Source organism: Chiloscyllium plagiosum, unplaced genomic scaffold, assembly GCF_037043375.1.
Source record: "Chiloscyllium plagiosum isolate Xiang-an unplaced genomic scaffold, Cpla_swu_hap1 HiC_scaffold_36, whole genome shotgun sequence".
Lineage (NCBI taxonomy): Eukaryota > Metazoa > Chordata > Chondrichthyes > Orectolobiformes > Hemiscylliidae > Chiloscyllium > Chiloscyllium plagiosum.
In genome coordinates this window covers 22,056,672-22,081,885 of record NW_028270174.1, presented here as the reverse complement: position 1 = coordinate 22,081,885, position 25,214 = coordinate 22,056,672, and the positions used below count along the sequence as shown (strand labels likewise).

At 39.1% G+C, this 25,214-nt stretch overlaps 1 protein-coding gene across 9 annotated transcripts in view; it reads right to left on the bottom strand.

The window, feature by feature from the left end:
• Positions 1-567: 567 nt before the first annotated feature.
• The window catches only part of kiaa0232 (KIAA0232 ortholog), a 130,286-nt gene continuing 105,639 nt past the window's right edge, over positions 568-25,214 (bottom strand). For 8 of the 9 annotated variants that reach the window (XM_087980040.1, XM_043674210.2, XM_043674209.2 and 5 more), the window contains 4 exons: positions 16,645-16,734; positions 15,242-15,350; positions 5,510-5,604; positions 568-3,046 (listed from right to left, as the gene is read on the bottom strand). In XM_087980040.1, the coding sequence (XP_087836166.1) occupies positions 2,864-3,046; positions 5,510-5,604; positions 15,242-15,350; positions 16,645-16,734 (477 nt within the window). In that variant the 3' untranslated portion in view covers positions 568-2,863. The remainder of the gene's footprint in view (positions 3,047-5,509; positions 5,605-15,241; positions 15,351-16,644; positions 16,735-25,214) is intronic. The other variant, XM_043674211.2, reaches the window with a different exon arrangement.

The window sequence follows — 25,214 nt, the reverse complement described above, 5'->3', positions numbered from 1 at the left end:
ACAGCATCTGAGGACCAGAAAAATCCTGATGAAGAGCTTATGCCTAAAATGTCGATTCTCCTGCTCCTCGGATGCTGTCCCTTCTGCTGTGCTTTTCCAGCACCACACTCTCGACTCTGATCTGCAGTCCTCACTTTCTCCAAGTTGCTACTGTGCATATGACAGACTACACTCTAACGACAATCATACAAATAATGGCTACGTTTGTATAGCATTAGCTAAGTACTAATTTCCATTGAATAGTGATCAACTAAACGTCAGCATTTTTGGCCCAAGGTGATGAATTGAGGGAGGAAATTAGAGTGCTCTTAGAAATACATGTGGACTGGGACAATTTGTGGTTCAACTCTAACTCTCAAAAACCAGCAGTTGCAGTTCTTTGGAATCAGTTTGCCATTATTATATTGAAAGCATAAGATTTTAAACAGGATGATTTGCCTCACGACCCTTGAGTAAATCACTGAAGACTGTCTCAGTAAATAGTTAACAAATGCTCGACTGAACCATGTTTTATAAATCACTATTTAAATGAATATTGCAGAAAGGAGATAAACAAAAAAATGCTCATTGGATTTTACTGGAGTCTTTATTTAGGTGTAAAGTAATTCCACAATGAAACAAAATCAGTTACTCTGGTATACATGAAATCAGAGAACAATACAACCACTTTAAGCAAAAATGAGAAAAAGGCTAACAACTGAGAAATGGGGAACTCAGGTTTCAGTGCTATGGTATACACTATTCTACAGTGAGTTCTATGTTCTCTTTTCAACCTGCTTGCAATAGATGACAAATAAAACACTCTCCCTGCAATTTCTCAATAAACCACTCAGTTGAAAACCTGACCATAAGAAACTTGAAATCACATTTCTCAAACTATCCCAATTGAGTGCTGCTTTTTTGTTTTTTGAATCATGTAAATATGGAAACTAGTACAGGTGACATGTGTAAACATTTCATTATATTCCCTAACCCACCTCTTAAGCCTTTTCTTCTTTCCCAAGATGATAGACATTATGTTACTCTTTTTGCCAGGCTCATGCATCACCCGACATGAAGTCTTGTCTGTATAAGCAGCTCTAAAAAGAAATCATAACTTAAGCAAAATGATCTAGAGGAGGCTTTCAGTCCTCTCTTCTCATTAACATCCATAGCCATTTAAAAAAATTCTGTAACCCTACTTAAAATAATGGTTATGAATTTCTTAAAGCTGTATCATTTGTTTTTGCTAGTTTACATAAGCTTTGTTTCAAATAAAATAATCTCCAATTGAAAATTAGTCTACATAAAAGGGCCCTGATAAATGTTCTGTAAAATTTAAAATTTTAATGCCTAAAACTGCTGTTTCACTGCACAGAGCATAATAATCATCTCTGACACACTTATGTGCAAACTAATTATTCCATATTTTACATTTGGCTTACACATGCCAACAAAAAAATAATGTTGCAGCTTAGAACAGTTCTGGATGCTGAATTTATCCGAAAGCTAATTCAACTCAATCCTTCTACTTTCTTATTATAATATTAATTATCACCATGATAAGTTCTGTGGTTACTCTGTTCCTAATATAAATTCAAGTTCAAGAAAACAACTTGAATTTTTGATCTCCGTTGTAACCAGCGATTATCGTCATGGGATCCAGGTTGCCAGTCATGAAGTTGAAAACACTCATGACTCGTTGTACCTGGTGACCAGAATATTGTTTCCCTTGGCTTTTCATTTTGCAGATTCAAAGCACAAGGTTGTGACAGATATTCAACAATTACATTATGATGTCAAAGTGATGTTTATGACACCAGTGTTACAAAATAAGGATAAAAACCCTCAAAGCAAGCCACATGAAGCAACAATCACTACTGCAGTCACACATGTAAATGAGAATCTTCAGTTTTAAGTCTACACTTGGTTCTTGCAGTCAGCACAAGTAAAATGCCAGAATGGTTTCTCACACCCCTCCAAAACACAAACAAATTCTGCTAAGAACTACAAAATCACAGCCACAACATGGACTAACTGCATTGGCTCAGGACTTCTCACAACTAGAGTGCATGGCTTTACCATCCACCTGTTTAATACTGTTGTCTTAGCTCCAAGTAAAAATAGTCTCATTCCATTTGATCAACCCAAACCTTCACACTGAAACCTTTCCCATAACTTTGTAGAATCCTGAACTTTCACAGTTAGCAATTCACAAGCCATACTCAATAAACTTGTTAATTTTATGAAAACGCATTTAGAATCATTCAGGAAAAAAAGTATTTATACTTATTCTGGCTCTAAAGCACAATCTTGTCATTCCTACTTTGAAGTGAGCTAACAGGTTTCAATTAGATGATTTAAATCTATTCATCCATGCTGTTCTCCTGCATTCAGAAAGGCACTGATCTAGTTATGCGAAAAGTTTAGCTTGAAGTATTTATCTCCCAATTCTTTTACAACAAAGCATTATTCTGTGCCATATGCTAAGAGCCTCTGAATAGCAGAAGTTGTAGTAGACATAGTTGTCCTAGTGACAATGGTAGTCCTACAGTAGTAATGAAAGCGGTAGTAATTAATCAGCAAAATAAGCATTGATGCTAGTTAGATAGGCACATGCACAATCATTCTTTGACAAACACAACCTATACTAGTTGAAAAAGCCAAGGTTTCATTAAACTATCTTAGTTAGTTTTCTGTCATGGTATTGCATTCAATGCCTAACAGTGAAACCTACAAGAAGAGAAAGATAAATACCTATCTAAAGCAGTTAAATGAAAAGAAAACTGAAGTTTTTTTTCTAAAGAGCAATAAGTTCTCAACAAGAGAGTTGTGAACTTATCAAAAGGGTAGTTCCGTTCGAGCTGGAAACAACTAAGTAGAATTAAAGATGTGTGCGAGAAAAAAGCTCTTCATCTGGGGGGTCATCCCAGTCACTTCCGCCTTCTGAAGCGGTTTCATCTGAGCTTGAACAGTCACTGGAGAACAGTTTCCTGCGGATGACAGCTGACCTCCCTCTAGCGTCATGCTCTACTCTGCAGTTCACCTCACAGGCTGCTGTAGTCTGCTGAGATAGAAAAATGCAACTTTTAGAAATGTAATTAATGTGAAAAAATATTTTTTATTCTGCACTCAATCACTTCCTCAAATTAAAATAGCAAGTTCCCTTATTTCAATATGAAATGCCTTTGCCTGGTTGCACATGAAACAACTTATTTTAATGACCCAGATTCTGTAGTCAATGGCTGACATTGAAGAAAAATACCCACAAAGATGAAGCAATTTCTGAAGCATGAATTTCACCTTTCCCTGAAGCTAATTCAATTCTGGCACCAAGGGAGATCCTGGCTTCCAGCAACTGCAGAGTTATCAAGCAAGCACAGCAACCAATTTAAAGCCAATATTATGAGGATGCTGGAAAAACTCAGCAGGTCTGGCAGCATCTGTGAAGAGAAAAAACAGTTACTATTTTGACTCCAGTGTGACTTGCTTCCAGAATTGCTGAGTTTCTCCAGCGCTTTGTTTTATTGCAGCAGTCAAACAAGTTGAAGGATTCTCTGAGACAGCAAACCAAAACAGAAAAAGCACTGTTATATTCCAAATTTTAATCATTTACAACCCAAGAAAAAAAATCATTATATTGGTTTAAGGCAGAAAGTGAAATATTCAAGTTTAAAAATACATTAAAAAATGACTTTTTTTTGAAAAGTGGCACAAAAATTGTTAATCATTACAAGTCCAGTTACACTCATTCAAAAAGGCATTTCCTCTCCTTAGAAAGATTAAAAATGGAAACTCATGGTGATCCATTGATTTCTGAAGATTTCCATCTGTGAAGTTTTCATCAGCATATTCCATTGAAAATAAGGAAAGTATTGAGAGTAACTGAAGGGTTCTATATTTAACTGCATGCTGATACTAGAAGTTGCTACTGATTTAACAGTTGTATTGACAGTGAATATTGAATTTCACTGTCATTGCAACTGCATAATCTTGATCAATATTTAATATCTGAATTAAAATAAATGGAGTTGACACTGAATAAGGGTTTCTGGCCAAAAAAAGGGGCCAGTTAACCCTGCTGGTTGGACAGCTGGTTTGCAATGCAGAGTGACACCAACAGTGTGGGTTGAATTCTCCAAAGAGCTGAGGTTATTGTGAATGCCCCTCCTTCTCAATCGAACCTCAGGTTAAATTCACCAATAGTCATCTCTCTCTCTAATGAGAGCAGCCCTGTTGTCCTCTATGACTTTACCTTTACCTGACCAAAATGCAAATGTAATCTTCTAACTCAGCTTTATGTAGATACCTAGTATGCTTTGCTTCCTTGACTGATGAATTCCTACACAAATTTAACTTTTTTAAATGACAAGTTTTAAAAAGCTATAGTCAGAATTCTAGTTAATGCTTACTATACTATGAGATATTGACAATAGGTTAAAATACCAAGGGACCCATTTTCACGTATTTCCTCTTTTGGCAAATCTTGGCTATATAAAAGCCTTCCTTTAATGTGCTTCTGAGACAGCATAATGATCTCCCTTCTCTACAGAAGCAGTGTACCTCAACCATAGAAAAATATCGCCCCCTCCATCGAACCACTTTTGCTCCAGTTAAATATTTTTAGGTTTATTTTCTACCTGGTCTCTCTTTTGCCCCATCCAGTGATTTTGCCAAATTCAGGAAGTTTTACAGCCATTGGGAATGAGGTTTAAACGAAACATCTTTATAATAATCCTATTTGAAGTTAGTTGGGAATCATTCATTCGATCAGCCAAAGCCAGATTTAACCTAGTCCAGAACTTCAAAAACTCAATGCACTAACCCACTACACTATCTCCAGCTTGTTTCTTTATTAAATAAGGGGGATTATTTAACTTTTTCTTTTTAAAAAAAAGTATTTGATTGAACAAAGTTATCTTTCTTCCCTACGTTTGAACAGAATTGTTAAAGTTCAAATTTTGATTTATAGTGCACACTATTTTAATTATCCTGTTTTTCTTTATATCAGCTAGCACTGATAATAAAGCATGCATACCTAACTGTATTGTGAGAGGCATGTGCTAATACTTATGAGGATATGACCAGCGCTAGTGAATGTTGTGCACAGAATTTTTACATTTAGCTTGGTATATATAGTGGAAGTATGGAAAGCATTACAGTTGTCATGGAATAACAGTTTAACAGGACATTAACGAGAAAAAAAATGAGAAGAGCTCTGATAAGGCTTAAAGTAATGCAGGAAAAGTGGTATGCTTTTAGCAAAAATATTTCTAGATTTAAAAATGGAGGTAATTTAAGTATTGCACAATCATAACTGTGAATTGTATTTAGACATTATCTGTGCAAAATTATAGTGATGCAATAGCTCTTTTACTTCTCTCCAAAATTAACTATACCGGATACTGAACATTCAGTTCTCAAGAAAAACAGCTTAAAGTCAACACTGTAACTGTTATTTCATGTTAAGGCATTTATGTTTCAACACAAAGTTGAAACAATTATCTTTGGAAATAGATCTTTAACTTACCAGGTCTAACTGGAGAAGACAATCTCCATTATGCGCGTGTCCTCTTAAAACTGGACACTCAGTTCCATCCTTTTCCTTGGCATCAGTGTAGCATTCTAAAACACAATAAGAACACAAAATTATTAAGTAGAAGTAACTTGTTAGTTTTCTTTTTTTAAAAAAACTCTTAGATTTACAGTAAAACCAAGAAAAACATTTTCGTTTGGACCTGTGATAAACAGAAATCATGCAGAAAGGAATAAACATATAGAATTACACATTTAAAATAAACCTTAAGTTGAAGTGCTTCATCAGTGATTTTGTAATTAGTAGAACAGAATTTTGCTTCTGGCTCAACAGGCAATGCTCCAATTAAGTCATGCAACCACAATTCCTCCCATCGATTGTGAGTGACTGAAGTATGTCTTCACTGCTAAATACTAAGTAAAACAACTCTTATTCACCTGTCGAAGCCTTAAAATGCCATTCCATACAGATGAATGACAGTTGAGTCATCTAACAGGTGCCTTGAAGCTCAGATTACAAAAGCAAATGCACATTAGCAAAGTAATTTTGCTCATCCAGTTTTTTGTTCCATAGCACCCTGCATCTTCCTAACACAATACCCAATCTGTTTCTTGAAGGATTCCAAAGTTTGTACCTCCACTTAAGGGCAATTCATGCAGTAATTATTCAGATCTTAACATTATATTTAAAATTGCCTTTTAGAAAACTATACTTTGCTCTGATGTTATGGTTTAAATGCAGAGTTAAATGCAAAAATCCACGAATTTCTCTAAGCACTCATTTCTTTGTTCTGACTAGCATTTAATTATTGCAGTACTGGGAATACATAAATTAAGAATCATACCTTAATGTCCTTTCATAAAAAGTAATTAGTGAATTCACCTATTTATTAAATTCACAAAGACTTGGGGTTAATTTGAATCCCAAAGAACAAGTGGATTGCATTAGAAAAGAATTTTTTTTGAAAAATTGGAAATCTGAACTCAATCTGTCCATGTGTAGATTAGAAGCAACATTCTGTGAATGCTGGAGATCTGAAATAAAAAGCAAGTAATGCTGGAAAACCTCAACAGGCCTGACAGCATCTATGGAGACAGCAACAAAGTTCATGTTTCAAGTCCAGCATGACTCTTCATTGGAAGATTTTCAGATCATCTTCTGGGTTTGGGTTAGACATTCCTGCTCCTCGGATGCTGCCTGACCTGCTGTACTTTTCCAGCACCACTAATTTAGATTCAAAACCCACTTCCAGGTGGCTGGTTGATAATTTGAATATTTTAAAGGAGCCAGAAAACGTCTGATTTAATTAGTCATTCTTCATCCTGGGCTTGTAAGCTCCCAAGCCCATATAAAACCACATTTGATTGAGGACTTGTATCCTTCCTCTGTGGTTCTCGCTGGCAAATCTTTGGAGGGGAAAAGATGTCAACCAATAAAGTCATCTTCTGGACTTCCCATCACATGATCACATAGTGTAACACCTCACGGAAACAGACCCTTTGGTCCAACATGTCTGCGCCGAACAGACATTCCAATCTGACATAATCACATTTGCAAGCATCCAGATGCCTTTTGAATGTTGCAATTATACACCTCCACCACTTTATTTGGCAGCTTGTTCCATACAAGCTCCGCCCCCTGCATGAAGTAGTAACCTCTCAGGTCCTTTTTAAAATTTTCCCCTCTCACCTTAAACCTATGCGTTGGACTCCCCCACTCAAGGAGAAAAGTCCTTGGCCATTCACCTTATCTTCGCCCCTCATGTTTTTATAACCTTTTATAAGGCCACCCGTCAGCTGCTGGAGCTCCAGGGAAAAAAAAAATAGCCAATTTAGCCTCTCCCCATAACTCAAACCTCCAGTGCTAACACCATCCTTGCAAATCTTTTCTGCACCCTTTCAAGTTTAACATCTTTCCTATAGAAGAGCAACCTGAATTGTATGGAGTATTCGAAAAGTGGCCTCACCGATGCCTTGAACAGCCACAACATGACACCCCAATACATAACCTGTTCAAGTTCATGTCAAATACAATATTACTGCAATACAGGTTATATCTCAGCAGACAGGATAGTCAGACAGTGATCTCAGAACTCTGACTGAGAATCATACATTCATAGAGATGTACAGCATGGAAACAGACCCTTCAGTCCAACCCATTCATGCCGACCAGATATCCCAACCCAATCTTGTCTCACCTGCCAGCACCTGGCCCATATCCCTCCAAACCCTTCCTACTCATATACCCATCCAAATGCCTTTTAAATGTTGCAATTGTACCAGCCTCCACCACTTCCTCTAGCAGCTCATTCCATACACACCATAAAAGTTGCCCCTTAGGTCTCTTTTATATCTTTCCCCTCCTCACCCTAAACCTATTCCCTCTAGTTCTGCACTCCCCAACCCCATGGAAAAGACTATTTATCCTCTCCATTCTCCTCATAATTTACTTGCCATGCAGTACAGTCCTGAAACAGTTGAAACAGAAGCAGAGAGTATTTAATAAGGGTCCTTTGCGCATCAGGCAGAGTACAGCCAGTAGTGAGCCAGGAAAAGAGCTGTGGAGAAGGAGCTCATTGTAAACAGAGTGAAAACACAATGTGACATCACAGGAAAGCCATTCGGTTCACTTGCTCATAAGTAACTACTAATCTGAAAATCTATTGTAAATTGCTTTCAGATTAAAGGTAAATAGGAGAAATATTTTACAGATTAAAAAACAAAAGACCAATCGGAAATATTTTTAAAGGTTAGAAACAGCACAGCACACAGTGCATTGTATTGCTGCCTCAGCGCCAAGGACCAAGATTCAATTCAAGCCTTGGCTGACTGGACAGAGTTTGTACAATCTCCCCGTGTCTGTGTGGGGATCCCACAGTATATCTGAACTGCTAAAATTTAGCACGAATTTCTGATAAAATACAGGGATTGTGGGACTGCTCTTTTGCTGATTATATGGGAAACTCCCCAATTATCTTTGATTTTGTATTCCAGGGGGCCGTTTGTCCATGTCCAATGACACGGCTTAGGAAGGTGACTTGGGCTTTGGCAAATTCACTTTAGCCAGGTTTATCACAAAGCCTGCCTCCCGAAGTCAATTGAACAATTCTGAAAAATGTTGCAAATGTTCTTTCCATGTGTGATTAAAAATCGCCAAGTCATCAATATTACACAATTGGGTAATCTGGACATGACCTTATTGTTAGTCTGAGATGTGGCTAGTGCATTTTTCATAACAAATGGCATAACTTTAAATTGATACAGTCCATTTGGCATTACAAATGCTGAAACTGTCTCCATTCTTTCAGACAACAGTATCTGCTAGTATCTTCTGAGCAAGTCTAACTTAGAAATATAAGCTGCTTGTCCCACATTTTCAACACAACCTTCCAAACATGGAATTGGATATGCATCAGTCTTTGTGACTGCATTGACTTTGCGATAGTCCACATAGCCATTGGGTACAATCTGGTTTTACCATGAGTAATGAGATCCGGTCACTGTAACTCACTGCAAATATGCGTGTGTTCAATCTCCTTTTGAACCTGTGCCAACTTTAGCAGGTTATGCCTATAAGGATGTTACTTAATCGGAACAGCATTTCCAAATCTACAAAATGCATAGTTAGGTTGGTATTTCCCAGCATATTACCATCCCTATGCAATGGTAATAATTCTTTCAGGTCATTTAGATTTTCCTCTGGAAGGTGACTCAATAATTTGTCCCAAATTTTGGCAACTTCGATACTGTCCAATTTAATTCGAGGAATGTCCAATTCAGAATCCTGTGAACTGAGTTCTTCCCTCTGTGTTGTACCAATAACAAATCTCCTTTGACTTTCCTTCCCTGTCAAAATATCTTTTGAGCATATCCACGTGACATACTCTGTGAGATTTCTTTATGTCTGGAGTCCCTATCAAGTACGGGGCTGAAAATGTGTTGCTGGAAAAGCGCAGCAGGTCAGGCAGCATCCAGGGAACAGGAGAATCGACGTTTCGGGCATAAGCCCTACCAAGTAGTTCACCTCACTCAAGCCCCTTTCAATTTGATAGGACCCACTAAATCTTGCTTTTAAAGGTTCACCTACCACTAGAAGTAATACTAATACTTTATCTCCGATAGCAAAATTGTGATTTTTAAGAATTCTTGCTTGCTTCCCGTTTCATCATGTGCTGTGATACTTGTAAATGCTGTCGAGCCAACTCCTCCATTCTATTTAATTGATACAGTCCATTTGGCATTACAAATGCTGAAACCGACTCCGTTCTTTCAGACATGCAGTCCAAATACATAGTCTCTGAATTATGACTTACCAATTTCTCCTTAATCAATTTTTGCAGTCCTCTCACTTCAAAAACTAATTCAAATGGATTGAATTTGGTCAATTCATTTGGTACAACTCTGACAGCAAGTAGTACAAACGGAATTCCTTTATCCCAATCATCTGGTTAATCATAGAGTCATAGAGATGTACAGCACAGAAACAGACCCTTTGGTCCAATGCGTCCATGCCAACCAGATATCCTAACCCAACCTAGTCTCACCTGCCAGCAACTGGCCCATATCCCTCCAAACCCTTCCTATTCATATACTTATTCAGATGCCTTTTAAATGTTGCAATTGTATCAGTCTCCATCACTTCTACTGGCAGCTCATTCTATACACGTACCACCCTCTGCATGAAAAAACTGTCCCTTTGGTCTCTTTTATATCTTCCCCCTCTCAGCCTCAAGTCTTGACTATAAGTCTTCAGCATGGTATTTAATGTCTGCTGCCATCCTTTTCACACTCCGTGATTCTGGATCTAGTAGATTTGAATTGTTTTATTCCTAAGCTGTCCATAACTTCCTTGAACAATTTTGATGTGAAATTTGACCCTTGATCTGATTGTATCTCTGTGGGTAATTCATATTTGAGTAATTCCTCTACAATCATTTTAGCTGTGATATTGCATAATGGAACAGCCTCTGGAAATCTCATGGACACAACCATTATTGTTAACAAATACAGTTTCCCACTTTTTGTTTTAGCTAAGGGTCCTAACACAATCAATTAAGACTCTTGTGAAAGGTTCCTCAAATGCAGGGGTTGCTTACTACTCCAATATTGTCGTCCCATTCCCCTCTCAGTTGAAGCAAAACGCTCAGAGACACAGTATAACTTTACCTCCTTCATCTTTATTCCAGGCTCCGTGCACAAGTCATGAGTTCTCGGTCTTCTCTGAAACAGCAGTTTCTTAATGAATTATTAGATTTGATTCCTTACAGTGTGGAAACACACCTGTCAGCTCAACAAGTCCACACCTACCCTCCGAAGAGCTACCCACCTCTGTATATAGTCATTTACAGGAAGAAGCATCCAGATAAGATAACATACATATTGATTGAGTGACCCTTACAATCAGTGAGTGTCAATAGTAAAGATAATATAGTAAAGGGCGACACAGTGGTTAGCACTGCTGCCTCACAGCGCCAGAGACCTGGGTTCAATTCCCGTCTCAGACAACTGTTTGTGCGGAGTTTGCACATTCTCCGTGTCTGCATGGGTTTCCTCTGGGTGCTCCAGTTTCCTCCCACAGTCCAAAAATGTGCAGGTTAGCTGAATTGGCCATGCTAAATTGCCCGTAGTGTTAGGTGAAGGGGTTTATGTAGGGGAATGGGTCTGGGTGGGTTGCTCTTCGGAGGGTCGGTGTGGACTTGTTGGGCCGAAGGGCCTGTTTCCACACTAAGTAATCTAATCATTAAGCCATCTGCTATGACACAACTTAACCTTGATAGCTGTCTTCACATAATGAATACTTCTCACCTTGTGAACTGAACTTACATACTGAATGCTATCAATATTGTTAAATGGCTCTACATAATGAATGCTTTTCCATCTTGTTAACCCATTACCCTTGCCTCCAGCACCCCATTGTCAACTGCAAGTTCTTATCAGATCTGAGCCATGCTCAGCTGAACACCTTGTTTCACAAAACTCGGAACTTAACTCTTCCCCCTACCTGCTCATACCCTATACATATCGTCACAGGAATAGGGATTAAAGGTGCCGGTTTTATCACTGCCTGCATTTTTCCAATTACTTGACATATATGACACGTCTGGCAAAATTCAACTACATCCTTGCGCAGTCCTGGCCAGTAAAAATGTTTTTGTATTTTAGCCTGGGTTTTTCTTATCCCTCAATGACCACCTAATGGTAGTTAATGCGCCAGCTGCAACACCTCCTTTTTATAACCCATTGGCAATACTTGATGAACTTCTGCCAATTTCCCATCTGCCTGAACATATGGTCTCCATTTCTTCATTAAGACATCATTTTTAAGATAGCAGATCAGGATACATCTAGCTTCTTCTTCAGTGTATGCTTTTTGAAAAAATTGGCTTAGTTTCTCATCTTTCTACTGTAACTCAGTTAATTTCACTGAATTAAAGATGTCTGCTTTGTCACTTATCTGCTCCTGTTTTCTCTTAACCATTTGATCAAACAATCTCTGATCATTCCACCTTCTTATCTATACTCTTTGATCTCTCCTGTTTCAACTGGTGACTTTGTGATTTCGTTACCACATGGTCAGGAAAAATCCTGGGATATGCATCTTTTAATAGCTTAGTTGCCTGAGTTTCCACAGGTTTTTCAACTATATTAGGCAGCAGTTATATCATTAGCAAGGACAAATTGGATTCCTGGAGCTGAGTGTTGTCCAGTACTCCTACATGACTTCTCCACTCTTCACTGGACACTCTAGCTTCACTCTATATAATTGAGCACTTCTTGTCTTACCGTGAATTCCTATTACCAGCACTTTATCTGGCAACAATCCTTCAGAAGTACATCTGTATCTCTTAATATTATAATCTCTTCACCTGCTGCTTCTGGCCTATACATAAACCATATACTCACGGAAGATAAAGTTTAAGACGACCTGGCATTTCCTCCTTAACCAACTTCCGACCGGGCTGTACATTCTGGTGCAGCTTTCTAGCCTCCACCATGCTTTCTGTTACCACTCCAACAAAATTCACTGGCTTATCCTGTTCTCCTACATCTGGGGGTTCCCAGTGCTTTTCCTAACCCACCAACATGGATTTCTTTACTGCAGTGAAAACATGGAGCTTTTTACCTTCTCTTTCCCCTTCAAGGGTTTCCTTTTTACCCTGTGGTAAGTTGTCCTTATGATCTTCACTAAGATCTACCTTTCCCTTATCACGTGCGGATTTCTCTTTTCCCTAATTTCTATCTCGCACAGATTGAAATTTATGTTGGAAGCCAAACTTTGATTTATGAACCAACTCAGTCACCAGCCACTTCAGCTGCTAACCTTGCCATTTTAACTCTCTGCTCTTCCACATATGTTCTCACTACCTGAGGAAGTGAATTTTTCAACTCCTCCAAAATAACTGCCTCTATTTTTAATGCTCTTATCCACCAATCAAAATTACTTTGTTTGATCCTTTCAAACTCAATGTAGGTTTGACCAGGATCCCGCAGATTCCTGAAATGATATCTGTAGGCTTCCGGAACAAGCTCATATGCTTTCTTCAGCTCCTGATACACCCCAGATACGTCCTCTGATTGTGATGCCAATACTTCACAAGCTCTACCTACAAGTTTGGTTTGGATCAACAAAACCCACATGGTCACAGGCCACTTAATTTGTTTAGCTACCTTCTCAAATGAGATGAAAAAGGCTTCTACATGCTTCTCGTCAAATTTAGGCAATGCTTGAATATATTTAAACAGATCGTCATCAGGCCTTGGGCTACCATGGGTTTGCTCATCCACACACTCTTCCTCACTAAGCTGAACTTCAGCCTTCATATTTTTAAGCCAAGTTTCCTCCAAATTCAATTCCTCCAGTTCAAACTCTCTTTCTTCCTTTCCTCTCTCTCCTCTTTTTGTTCTGCTCAAGCAATTTGTTCTTTTTCTCTTTGCTCTGCTTTTAACTGTAATTCAAATGGTTTCATTTCTTGTGCCCTTTCCTTTTCTTTTGCCTCTAACTCAAACTGCTTCATTTTCAATTGAATTTTAGCCATCTCTCCTTTCCTCAGGGAAGGAGGCAGCTCCAACTCCAGCTTGACTGCCAATTATAGAGCTTTTCCTTGTTCACCTTTTGTAAAGCCCCCAAAGTCATTTTTTCCACCTCCAGAAAGCTCTTAGTGACTGAAAGAGCCATTATTACACCAAGCACTGTTTAAACCAATTGAATTCAACACCCAGAACAAATGACACAAACAGCTACTGCCTTTCGAGTCCAGCAACCTTAATCCCAAATCAGAACTATAGAACAAATCTGGCAAAGAGCCCCCAGTCTGCTCGGGGCCAAGCCAGATCTTCTCAAAACATGTAAAGAAGGTAGCCCAGGGCCTAACTTTTCTAGGTGTTTTCAGCAGGTGTAAGTGTGGATATTCCAGGAGTTATGCAGCTGGCCCAGTTTTAAACAAAACAGAATTTATTTATATACAAACAAAAGAAAACCAAATTTAGAATAACATAACTATTTCAAAACCCAATCAACTCAATCACAACGTAATGATGCTGATCCAAATATTTGCACCATCCCCATAACCACCCCCTTGGCAAAAAGGCAAAATCAAACACAGGTTCTTACAGGAGAGATGTCAGAGAGAAGATCAGCATGGAACTGTTTCTTTGACCAGTAGCCTCAAAACTGACTGCTTGCTAAAACCAAACCAAATCAAACCAAACCCTGAACTGGGAGAACTGTCCACACTCCTTTCATTGTACAAGTGTTTTAAAATAAAGACTTGAAAGCATTCTCAAGTAGATAAACATAGACATATCAGAACCACGGACGTTACAATCCCTCTGCAAAAAAAAAAAATCAAAGGACAGCATAGCCTTGTTAAAGGAGCATCATTGTCACAAACTTATTATCTAAAGCCAAAGAAACTTTGGAGTACTTTTGTGCAGACGGATCTGGTTAACCTTGTGCACAAATCAGTTAAAACTAGGTATGCAGGTAGAGTAGGTAAATCAGGAAGTAAAAAGAAATTTTGGCATTTATTCTTAAAGAAAGTGTATAAAAGTAGAGAAGTGTTGCTGCAACTATACAAGGCATAATGAGACTGTACCTGGAGGATTGTATACAGTTTTGTTTCTCTTGAAGAGAGGTGTAGTTACATTGGAGGCAGTGCAGAGAAAATCTACTAGATTGATTTCAGAGAGGAGGGGTTTGTTTTATGTAGAGAGATTGAGCAGTTTAAGACTAACATTCTCTGGAGTTTAGAAGGATGAAAGGAGATCTATTTGAAACTGAGATTGAGAAGCTCAAGGGGATTCACAAAGTGAGTGGTGAGAGATGTCTCCTGTTGTGGAGCAATCTGCAATCAGAGGTCATAATTTTTGGATAAGGAGTAGCAGATTTAAAACCGAAACAGAGTGTAGTGGATGAGTAAAGTTAAGGAGGAGATACAGACTTTTTAAATCAGTAAGGAGTTGCAGGGTTAAGGGGAGCACACATGAAATTGTACTGAATGGCAGTGCAGGCTGAAGGTGCTGAACTGCCTCCTCTGCTCAGAGTCCTTAAGTTTTAAAGACAGAATATTACTGAAGTCCAGAAACAGTTCAACTGTGGCACTTCAGTAAGATGATGATGGATCAGGTAAAAAAAACAAGTTTTATTTTTATTCCTAAAAATATTTTTTTTATACTCTAATTTTAAAATATTGCCTTATGCCTAGATTTTTTTTTAAAATCAACTTGCCTGCACACTCGATCCTAGGAAATGACTGTGGGTACAGTGTTTCTCGCCACCAGTCTGGTTCCTCCTTGCAGTCACTCTCTCCTTCCTGGTTGAAGTCTGAAGAGGGAACCTGCCATGACAAAATGAATAAATCAGTAAAATGTCTGAAAGAGTCATTGCTTTTCATTTTCATCAAAGCACAAAATTTTGATCAACCTTTACAAATCACTGCTTGCACACAGTGTACAATATTTTGAGAAGTCTTCATGGCAGAACAGAGGGCAAGAAAATTTCGTAACTTACTCAATCAGCCATTTTACGAATTATTGTGGTGTTAAGAGTCCACAGTTGATGGGATTTGTTGACAGATACTTATGTTTATTCAGACATAAATTCCAGCTCAGATGACAACTTTTAAAAATAGATTGCGTCACAGTCAAAGAGGATAATATGGAAAAATTTGACATGCTAAATGCTTCACCTGAATCCTCATGTGAGTCACATTCAATGATACTATATGCCACATCCATGCAAAATTTCAAAAGTGGAAGCAACACACAAACAAAATCTGTATTTGAAGAGCTTATTTAAAAGTGGGCAGCTACAAATTTCAGGTTTTGCTTTGGCTCATTAAGATTTCTTGTAACTCACTGAAACTCAATTCTTAACAGAAAGGTAGAGCCGACTGCAAATTCGAGTCTTAACAAATTTTCTTACGTCTAAACTGGAAGGATATCAGAATGCAGTGATAGATGGGTTTAATGAAACAACTTTAAATCTGGAATTAGATATGAAGCCGAGTGCAAGAATATTAAGCCAGGTTTCGCTGTAGCAGGGCATCTAACAGCAATTGACATCTGTATCTTCAGTTAAAGAAATGTTGTCCAAAAATTATTGAAAACATCAATTGTTGGGCCCAGAAAGATATACATCAATACTTAAATGAACATTACAATAAATTTAAACTTTAGGAAATAAACAATCAAGTGAAAAGCTGTATAAATCCAAAAGGTTCATCCAATGTGCAAGCAGGTAAAAGAGAAAGGGGGTAATGGAAGAATGAAACAGGAGATAGAGGAAATACTTTTTATTTTAAAATGCTTCTGAAACATTCAAAACCTTTAAGAATCAGACACCACACTTTAGTGTCAGAGAGCTAATTGGTGAAAGAGAACTTATTCTAATTATTAATGTTAAATATCAATGGCAGGGTTAGTTTGTGTCCACTTGCAAACCATAGTTTCATGACATTCAATTCAATGGTGAAATAGACAGTGAAAACACATTTTGATAAAGTTAATTGCAGAAAACAGCAACTCCGACAACTAATTGTACATATTCACATTTTACAATGTGTCTGTCTCTTTACCTGCAGTTGCAGTAATATTTATGCAGGAATAATTGCAAACACCATGGAACCTCACCGTTATTTTGACAGCAGATTCTGGCTCATCATATTGACCATTGTTTCCTTGAACACTGATAGCAGGCTGCCAGTCTCCTTGGAAAACTGCCTAAATATAAAATGAAAAAAAAAGGTGACCAGTTTGAAGTTAGTACCAACAGTAATTTCAGCATTGGCCCCATTCATGGTTTTTTGTTGTAGATGAAATAATAGCAAATACAATACTCTTATTTTGACCCCTTGACACTTGATCAGACGATTCACCAAGTTTAGAATTTTCCCAAGTAATTTATCAGATGAGCCTATAATGATTCAACGTGGATGAAAATCATTATTGCTGGGTGTTTGGGGTTGAAGCATGTCTGTTTCAGTGTTAGAAATGTATGGCTGCAAGAATGTAACTAAGGCTAGTTCAGGACTTATGAAAGGCAACAAAAACAGGACATATGGGTCACTTATTGGGATTACTCTTCCACAAACTGAAGGCAATTTGGCAATGAGCTCGTCACTAACTGATCAAGAAGCTCTCGTTTGTTCTCCAATTTACACTTGATCAGATCCTCCGAGCTGTAGTAAAAGGAAGGTTGATATAATTAATCTCAGCATCCTACATTTGGGTGAAGAGCAGTACTGACCAGGATTCCCGCTCATTCGTTACTAACCTTGCTGTCACTGGATTGGCTGTTACAACTCTTGCAAACACTCACCCTCAGGCTCTCTGTGAATACCGATCACAACAGTAAGGTCCTAAGGAATTAACACCTTCAGGTGAGGTGTGGAGGCAAATAAAAGACCATAAGACACAGGAGTGGAAGGAAGGCCATTCGGCCCATCGAGTACACTCCGCCATTTAATCATGGCTGATGGGCATTTCAACTCCACTTACCCACATTCTCCCCGTAGCCCTTAATTCCTTGTGACATGAAGAATTTATCAATCTCTGCCTTGAAGACATTTAGTGTCCCGGCCTCCACTGCACTCTGTGGCAATGAATTCCACAGACCCACCACTCTCTGGCTGAAGAAATGTCTCTGCATTTCTGTTCTGAATTGACCCCCTCTAATTCTAAGGCTGTGCCCACGGTCCTAGTCTTCTCGCCTAACGGAAACAATTTCCTAGCGTCCACCCTTTCCAAGCCATGTATTATCTTCTAAGTTTCTATTAGATCTCCCCTTAACCTTCTAAACTCCAAAGAGTACAATCCCAGGATCCTCAGCCGTTCCTAGTTATGATAGACCTACCATTCCAGGGATCATCCGTGTGAATCTCCGCTGGACACGCTCCAGTGCCAGTATGTCCCTCCTGAGGTATGAGGCCCAAAACTGAACACAATACTCCAAATGGGGCCTAACCAGAACTTTATAAAGTCTCAGTAGCACAACGGTGCTTTTATATTCAAACCCTCTTGAGATAAATGATAACATTACATTCGCTTTCTTAATCACGGAATCAACCTGCATGTTTACCTTTAGAGAATCCTCGACTAGCGCTCCCAGATCCCTTTGTACTTGGGCTTTATGAATTTTCTCACCGTTTAGAAAGTAGTCCATGCTTCTATTCTTTTTTCCAAAGTGCAAGACCTCACATTTGCTCACATTGAACTTCATCAGCCATTTCCTGGACCACTCTCCCAAACTGTCTAGATCCTTCTGCAGCCTCCCCACTTCCTCAGTACTACCTGCCTGTCCACCTAACTTTGTATCATCGGCAAACTTCGCTAGAATGCCCCCAGTCCCTTCATCCAGATCATTAATATATAATGTGAACAGCTGCGGCCCCAACACCGAATCCTGTGGGACACTGCTTGTCACCGGCTGCCATTTCGAAAAAGAACCTCTTATCCCAACTCTCTGCCTTCTGTCAGACAGCCAATCCTCAATCCATACCAGTAGCTCACCTCAAACACCATGGGCCCTCACCTTACTCAGCAGCCTCTTGTGTGGCACCTTATCAAAGGCCTTTTGGAAGTCTAGATAGACCACAACCGCTGGGTTTCCCTGGTCTAACCTACCTGTCACCTCTTCAAAAAATTCCAACAGGTTTGTCAGGCGCGACCCCCCCCCTTACTAAATACATGTTGACTTGTACTAATCCGACCCTACTCTTCCAAGAATTTAGAAACCTCATCCTTAACGATGGATTCTAGAATTTTACCAACAACCGAGGTTAGGCTAATTGGCCTATAATTTTCCATCTTTTGTCTTGATCCTTTCTTGAACAAGGGGGTTACAACAGCGACCTTCCAATCATCCGGGACTTTCCCTGACTCCAGTGACTTTTGAAAGATCTCAACCAATGCCTCCACTATTTCCTCAGCCACCTCCCTCAGAACTCTCGGATGTAGCCCATCGGGGCCAGGAGATTTGTCAATTTTAAGACCTTTTAGCTTTTCTAGCACTTTCTCTTTTGTAATGGCAACCATACTCAACTCAGCCCCCTGACTCTCTTTAATTGTTGGGATATTACTCATGTCTTCCACTGTGAAGACTGATGCAAAGTACTTATTAAGTTCTCCTGCTATTTCCTTATCTCCCATCACTAGGCTTCCAGCATCAGTTTGAAGTGGCCCAATGTCTACTTTTGCTTGTCGTTTGTTTCTTATGTATTGAAAGAAACTTTTACTATCATTTCTAATATTACTGGCTAGCCTACCTTCATATTTGATCCTCTCCTTCCTTATCTCTCTCTTTGTTATTCTCTGTTTGTTTTTGTAGCCTTCCCAATTTTCTGATTTCCCAGTGCTCTTGGCCACTTCATAGGCTGTCTCTTTTTCTTTGATACATTTCCTGACTTCCTTTGTCAGCCATGGCTGTCTAATCCCTCCCCGGATAATCTTTCTTTTCTTGGGGATGAACCTCTGTACTGTGTCCTCAATTATACCCACAAACTCCTGCCATTTTTGCTCTACTATCTTCCCTGCTAGGCTCTGCTTCCAGTCGATTTTCGACAGTTCCTCTCTCATGCCCTCATAATTACCTTTATTTAACTGTAACACCATTACATCCGATTTTGCCTTCTCTTTCAAACTGCAGACTGAACTCTACCATATTATGATCGCTGCTTCCTAAGTGTTCCCTTACTTTAAGATCTTTTATAAAGTCTGAATCATTCCATTGCACTAGGTCCAAAATAGCCTGCTCCCTGTGGGCTCCATGACAAGCTGTTCCAAAAAGCCATCCAAGAAACATTCCAAGAATTCCCTTTCTTTGGATCCAGTCCACCTGCATATTGAAGTCCCCCATGATCACCGTGAGCTTGCCTTTCTGACATGCCTTTTCTATTTCCCGGTACATGTTGCGCCTCTGGTCCCGACCACTGTTAGGAGGTCTGTACATAACTCCCACTATGGTTTTTTTGCCTTTGTGGTTCCTCAATTCCACCCACACAGACTCCACATCATCCGACCCTATGTCATTCAGTGCCATAGATTTAAATTTTGTTCTTAACTAACAAGGCCACCCCGCCCCCTCTGCCCACCTCCCTGTCTTTTCGATAAGTTGTAAATCCTTGCATGAATAAATCTGAGACAACATTTTCACAAGAAGCATTTCAATAAAAGAATCTGAAATGTACACATATGCAGCAAAATTCAATTTAGCTTTGTGAAATGTTAAAGGCAATTCAAAAAAGTGATTCCTTAGGGGCCAGGCTTGAGGCTTTGGTCTCGACATCAAAGCCATTTTCATTTTTATTCCATTTTGATGGGAACTTTTCCAGAAGCAATCAGTTACCACTACAATAAAATACATCTGATGCAGATTGTGAAACGTGACCCTCTAATTGGTATCAAAAACCTGAAAGGTGAGGCAATAATTTCCAACTCACTGTGGTTTCTATGGTATCAGAACCAACAAGATTGGGACAGAGACCATGCTGGATTTCAGATCTTGCTATTATTCAGGTTGGATGTGAAGTGCTGGAGGTTTTGTTCTATCTTCAGATGCTGCTGGATCACTCACACTGCCAGGTTTTTCATTCTGAATTTTACTATAACAAATCTTTGGCAATGATCTCTCCCTTCACAATTCTGGTCAAAGTAGCACTGCACCCTATCACCACATATCAACAGTAATAAAGTTAACTATGAAGAGTACTATATCAACAATTCAAGAGATGCATTGTATCTATCACATGGGGCTGAATTTTCTAAGGGCTGTGAGGTCAAGATTCAGTAAGGGCGGGGGACAAAAAAAAAATCATAATCCCAAAAGCATTCTCTCTATCCCAATAAGTCAGAGTTTTAAATGGGGATGGGGAAGAGGGAGGGAGGTAACCGAGTAACAACACATTAAGCTCGAAAAGCTTGTAAAAGAACCTGAGATTTTGGGATGGGAATTTTGCAAATTTTTCTCCAGCAAGTCTGGTGCACTGTAGCATACAGAGGCATTCCCTTTTCACAAAAGCTATCTGGAAGCCTCATGTGTTTCAGAGTGTGTCCCCTCATGCAACTTACAGTTGGTTCTGAGCAAAATAATGCCAGAATCTTTGAAACTGTGGGTTGGTAAAATGAAGCGACTTTAATATAAAGTAGTCAGGACTTCAGCACGGTCAAGAGCTTATGAATTTCAGAAAGTAGAAATAAATCAACTTTTCTCTGTTTGTGGACCTAGTATCCTCATAAACACTTTTTAAAATGAGCCTGGAAAGCAGATTGCTGGGTCAGGAGTCAAAAATAACATTTTTGCCATTGAGCAGAACTTTGACTCCTCAGTCCAGTAGCTGCTTCTGGAAGTGGAAGCCATTCATTGGCACACCAACTTGAGTGTGCAGAGCTTCCCAGTAGCTGCCTAGCCTAGTGGGAACTTTGGCCAAAGGTCATTAGGACACAGGGAAAGATTGGCAAGTAATATAATTTACCTAACTGAAAGTATGTAAAAAATGATAGCTAGATCCTTGAAATATGATCCTTTAAGGTGCATAGCTATATAGACAGTGTGAAGGTGTACTGACATTTGTTTCCACTAGTTTCTGCCGCACACAAACCTCAGATTCACACAGAAACAAGAAAATTTGGAGGGAATACAGGTTGAGGGCTACAAGGAGCTGGCATGAAAGAGGACTGGGGCCTGGGGCAAATCAGCCCCATGAACCTACAAAATAAAAGGACAGGCTCAAGAGACTGAACGACCGACTCTTGTCCTATTTATAGGACACAGAACAATACAGCGTAGAACAGGCCCTTCGGCCCTCAATGTTGTGCCAACCTGTGAACTATTCTCAGCTCATTCCCCATCCACTATCCCATCATCCATGCGCTTATCCAAGGATTGTTTAAATCTCCCTAATGTGGCTGAGCTAACTACACTGGCAGGCAGGGCAGTCCACGCCCTTACCACTCTGAGTAAAGAAGCTGCCTCTGACATCTGTCTTAAATTTATCACCCCTCAGCCTGTAGTTATGTCCCCTCGTACAAGCTGACATCATCATCCTAGGAAAACGACTTTCACTGTCTACCCTATCTAATCCTCTGATCATCTTGTATGTCTCTATCAAATTCCCTCTTAGCCTTCTTCTTTCTAATGAGAACAGACCCAAGTTCTCAGCCTTTCCTCATAAGACTTTCCCTCCAGACCAGGCAATATCCTGGTAAATCTCCTCTGCACCTTTTCCAATGCTTCCAAATCCTTCCCGGAATACGGGGACCAGAACTGTACACAATATTCCAAGTGCAGCCGCACTAGCGTTTTGTATTGTTGCAGCATGATATTGCGGCTCCGGAACTCAATCCCTCTACCAATGAAACCTAACACACCATAAGCATTCTTAACAGCACTATCAATCTGGGTGGCAACTTACATGGACTCCAAGATCCCTCTGCACATCCACACTACCAAGAATCTTTCCATTGACTCAGTACTCTGCCTTCCTGTTATTCCTCCCAAAGTACATCACCTCACATTTAGCTGCATTGAACTCCATTTGCCACCTCTCAGCCCAATTCTGCAATTTATCCAAGTCCCCCTGCAACCTGTAACATTCTTCCAAACTGTCCACTACTCCACCAACATTAGTGTCATCTGTAAATTTACTAATCCATGTGTCTAAGTCATTTATAAAAATGACAAACAGCAGTGGTCCCAAAACAGATCCTTGTGGCACACCACTAGTAACTGGACTCCAGGCTGAATATTTTCCATCAACCACCACTTGCTGCCTTCTTTCAGAAAGTCAGTTTCTAATCCAGACTGCTAAATCACCCTCAATCCCATGCCTCTGCATTTTCTCCAACAGCCTACCATGTGGAACTTTATCAAAGGCTTTACTGAAGTCCATGTATACCACGTCAACTTCTCTACCCTCATCTGCATGCTTGGTCACCTTCTCAGAAAACTCAATGAGGTTTGAGAGACATGACCTGCCCTTGATGAAACCATGTTGACTATCTGAAATCAAATTATTGCTTGCTAGGTGATTATAAATCTTATCTCTTATAATCCTTTCCAAAACCTTTCCTACAACAGAAGTAAGGCTCCCTGGTCTATAATTACCTGGATCATCCCTACTGCCCTTCTTGAACAAGGGCACAACATTTGCAATCCTCCAGTCCTCTTGTACTAAACCTGTAGATAATGATGATTCAAATATCAAAGGCAAAGGCTCTGCTATCTCCTCCCCAGTTTCCCAGAGTATCCTTGGATAAATCCCATTTGGCTCAGGGGACTTGACTACTTTCACTCCTTCTAGAATTGCTAACACCTGTTCATAACTAACCTCGATCCTTTCTAGTCTAATATCTCGTATCTCACCCTTCTCCCCTACAATATTCTCCGTTTCCTGAGTGAAAACTGACGAGAAATGTTCGTTTACCACCTCTTCAATCTCCACAGGATCCACACTCAACTTTCCACTTCTGGCTTTGACTGGCCCTATTCCTACCCTAGTCATCCTTTTATTCCTCACATACCTATAGAAAGCTTTAGGGTTCTCCTTTATTCTATTTGCTAAAGAATGCTTGTTTCCTCTCTTTGCTCTTCTTAACTTTCTCCTTAAATCCTTCCTAGCTGATCTGCAACTTTCCATTGCCTCATCAAAACCAGTAAAGCCAGTAACTTGTCCACAACGTTGCAACTCTAAGAACTAGATGGTAAGGCTTTTTCCTATTTTATTAAGAGTTACTATGAATAAACTGCAGCTTATAAAAATCCAGTTTTCAGCAGCTGAATTTGAGACAATGCCTGTACATCAAAAATCCAAGATTTTTTCAGCTCATGATCACTTCTAATGTGTGCAATTCCTCATTTTTGAAATTTTAAAACACCTTGCAGAGTTGGATTTACCTTATAAATTTTTCTTTAAAGGATAATTCATGATGAAAGACTCAAGAAAGTGACTAGATCATTCTGTTTCTAGAAGAGATTAAATTTTCTGACAGCCTATTGGGCTAATAATATTACAAACATAGTAAAATTTATGAGTAGATTCAAATTTTATTCGGAGATGATTTTATCGAGTTTAACATTGGGATCAATGCAATTGGGAAGGTGAAAGAGAAAAAAAAACAATTATTGTTTCTGCACTTAATTCCTTCTCAGTGGGATCTAAGTTTCAACTTATGTTCTAGTCACAAATACTAAAAAGTGTGTACACATGCAAAGGGAGGAGAGGATAAGATCTATACAGACTTAACAGCAGATTACAATTTATGGGGCAAGAGAGCATAAGCAAAGTGGGACTCCAAATTAAAGCTCATTTCCAACTGTTCTTTGAAAAAAATTGAAAGATGTGATTCAGATCTTTAAAATATTGATGCTATAAATAAAAAAAAATATTACATAACATCAACTATGTACAGTAAATTATAAAATCAAGTTAATATTTACTAACCACGCATAAAGAAAAACTAGGAAATCTTTCCTATAATATGCATTTAATAATTTTAAGGGAGATTAATAAATATCTATCAGATATAGGATAGAATGTCATGAATGTGTGGAGGTAAAATTCATCTATGCATCATGATTCCTCAGTTGCTGAGATCATAATCATCTTTGTGTACAAGATGATTAGGGGGTTAGATAGGGTCGACAGTATGAACCTTTTCCCGCGTATTGAGTCGGGTATTACAAGGGGGCATAGCTTTAAATTAAGGGGGGGTAGATATAGGACTGATGTTAGGGGTAGGTTCTTCACTCAGCGAGTCGTTAGTTCATGGAATGCCCTGCCAGTAACAGTGGTGGACTCTCCCTCTTTATGGGCATTTAAGAGGGCATTGGATAGGTATATGGAGGATAGTGGGTTAGTGTAGTTTAGGTGGGCTTGGATCGGCGCAACATCGAGGGCCCAAGGGCCTGTACTGCGCTGTATTCTTCTATGTTCTATGTTCTAAAAATGCCAGATGTGCATTGGTCATAGATAATTCTGCCATGAATAACTAATCTATATCACTGCTTAATTTGGAGGCAATTAACATTATTGCACTTGTTGTCATAGGCCTGCTTTAATAGATAACTATCTGTTCTGTAATCAGAAATGAAATATTTTGTCCTTGTTTTGGATCTAAAAAATCTTACATCAGCTTTAAAAATGCTTTCAAAATGCAAGTTATTGGAAATCAGCCAACCAGCTTTGAGATAGCTTTTACTTTCAAGG